The sequence below is a fragment of the Setaria viridis genome, chromosome 8 (genome assembly GCF_005286985.2).
Source record: "Setaria viridis chromosome 8, Setaria_viridis_v4.0, whole genome shotgun sequence".
In the NCBI taxonomy this organism is placed as follows: Eukaryota; Viridiplantae; Streptophyta; class Magnoliopsida; order Poales; family Poaceae; genus Setaria; species Setaria viridis.
The window spans coordinates 24,114,079-24,115,460 of NC_048270.2; the positions used below are offsets into that span (position 1 = coordinate 24,114,079).

General features: G+C 47.3%; 1 protein-coding gene across 1 annotated transcript; it reads left to right on the forward strand.

The window, feature by feature from the left end:
- The first annotated feature begins 661 nt into the window (after positions 1-661).
- Positions 662-1,171, forward strand: LOC117834402 (uncharacterized). The gene is made up of 2 exons (XM_034713993.1): positions 662-719; positions 834-1,171. Exons 1-2 carry the CDS (start codon positions 662-664, stop codon positions 1,169-1,171), a joined length of 396 nt encoding a protein of 131 aa, XP_034569884.1.
- The last annotated feature ends 211 nt before the right edge of the window (positions 1,172-1,382 follow it).

Sequence of the window (1,382 nt, forward strand, 5' to 3'; positions counted from 1 at the left end):
TAGAGCTGCTCACTCGCAGGAGGAAGACGGGAAACCCGAGCGGTATTCGCACTCATGTCGGAACTGTGAAGCGATTATGGTAATGGGCGGGTGGGATCGGAGTTGTACTCGCCAGTTTCCGATTACATGGTAATTGATTAACGATCACGTCAAACCAAACATGTTTAACGGTATCTCTTACCCTCTGCAATCTAAATACGTTACAAAGCGCCAAACCAATCACTATCTTAAAATCATCTCATTTTTTGTTGACAGTGTCAGCTCCACTTCCCTTAAGCATAAACTTCCAGAGCGGAGAAGGTTTTCCTCGGGTTCTCAATTATGCCACAAGATTTTTTTTTCATTTAGATCCATGTTTCCCTTTTCCTTGTGGGCTTTCGTGGGAAAGTTTCACAAGACTTAACTCTACCATTTTTGGCAATCAAGCACGCTTTGAGCTGAAATGGGCTTCAACAGAAACCACAGCTCCAAAAATAGTATGACTTGGTTCAATTATAGGTTCCCCTAATCTACCAACCAAAATAACAACGAATGCACACCACCAATTTGTAACATGTAGTCTCCAGCTTTTCTCACCCTATGAATAGAGAGTGACAAGGTATCAAAGGCTTCCTTGCATTCCACGGGCAAAGCAAAACTAAACCTGAAGAACATGAGCAAGATGGCACTGTCCGTGAATGTTCTTGTTCCTGCCTTTCTGCTCCTTTTCTTTGTGCAAGGTAATCCAAATTCCCTTCTCCTGTTTCTAACTTCCTTCACGTACATGAACACAAAACAAGCATATGATTACGTATTATACTCTATTATGTACATTGGTCGTTTGTGGCGGTCAGGGGCGAGATCGGAGAAGTGCACGCCGGCGAGCATAGAGGTGCTGCAGACAAGCAACGGGGAGAAGGCCGGGGTCGACCCGGTATTCGAGGTGATGGTGCGGAACCGTTGCGAGTGCGCGGTTCGCGGCGTGATCCTCGGCTCCAAGGGCTTCTCGAGCTCGTTGCCCGTCGACCCAAAGCTGTTCCGGAAGGAAGGCAACGGCTACCTCGTCGGGGACGGAAGCCTGATCCAGAGCGGAGCCGTGGTGCAGTTTCGGTACGCCTGGGACCGCGCGTTCGAGATTGGCCCTCTCGCCGTGCAAGAGGACTGCTCTGGACTCCATGAGTTCACCGTGTAATCCAGGGAGAAATGGTCGTGCATAATCCCTTGCCTACGCAAGTAAGCAAGCAAAACTAATGTCTTTTTTTTTTGAGACGAAAGGCAAAACCAATGTCGTGGCCAAGAACGCGGTTGATGGTATGGTATACTATAATCCATACTGTACTAATTGTGTATCTTGACCTGAGAAAGAAGATGCTATCTCCCTTCACATATTCTTTACGACATCC

What these genes read in the sequence shown, in the direction of transcription:
- LOC117834402 (XM_034713993.1), top strand. Translation starts at nt 662, where the DNA reads ATGGCACTGTCCGTGAATGTTCTTGTTCCTGCCTTTCTGCTCCTTTTC. An exon ending in GCTCCTTTTCTTTGTGCAAG is followed by an intron (nt 720 to 833) that starts GTAATCCAAATT and finishes TGTGGCGGTCAG; the next exon opens with GGGCGAGATCGGAGAAGTGC.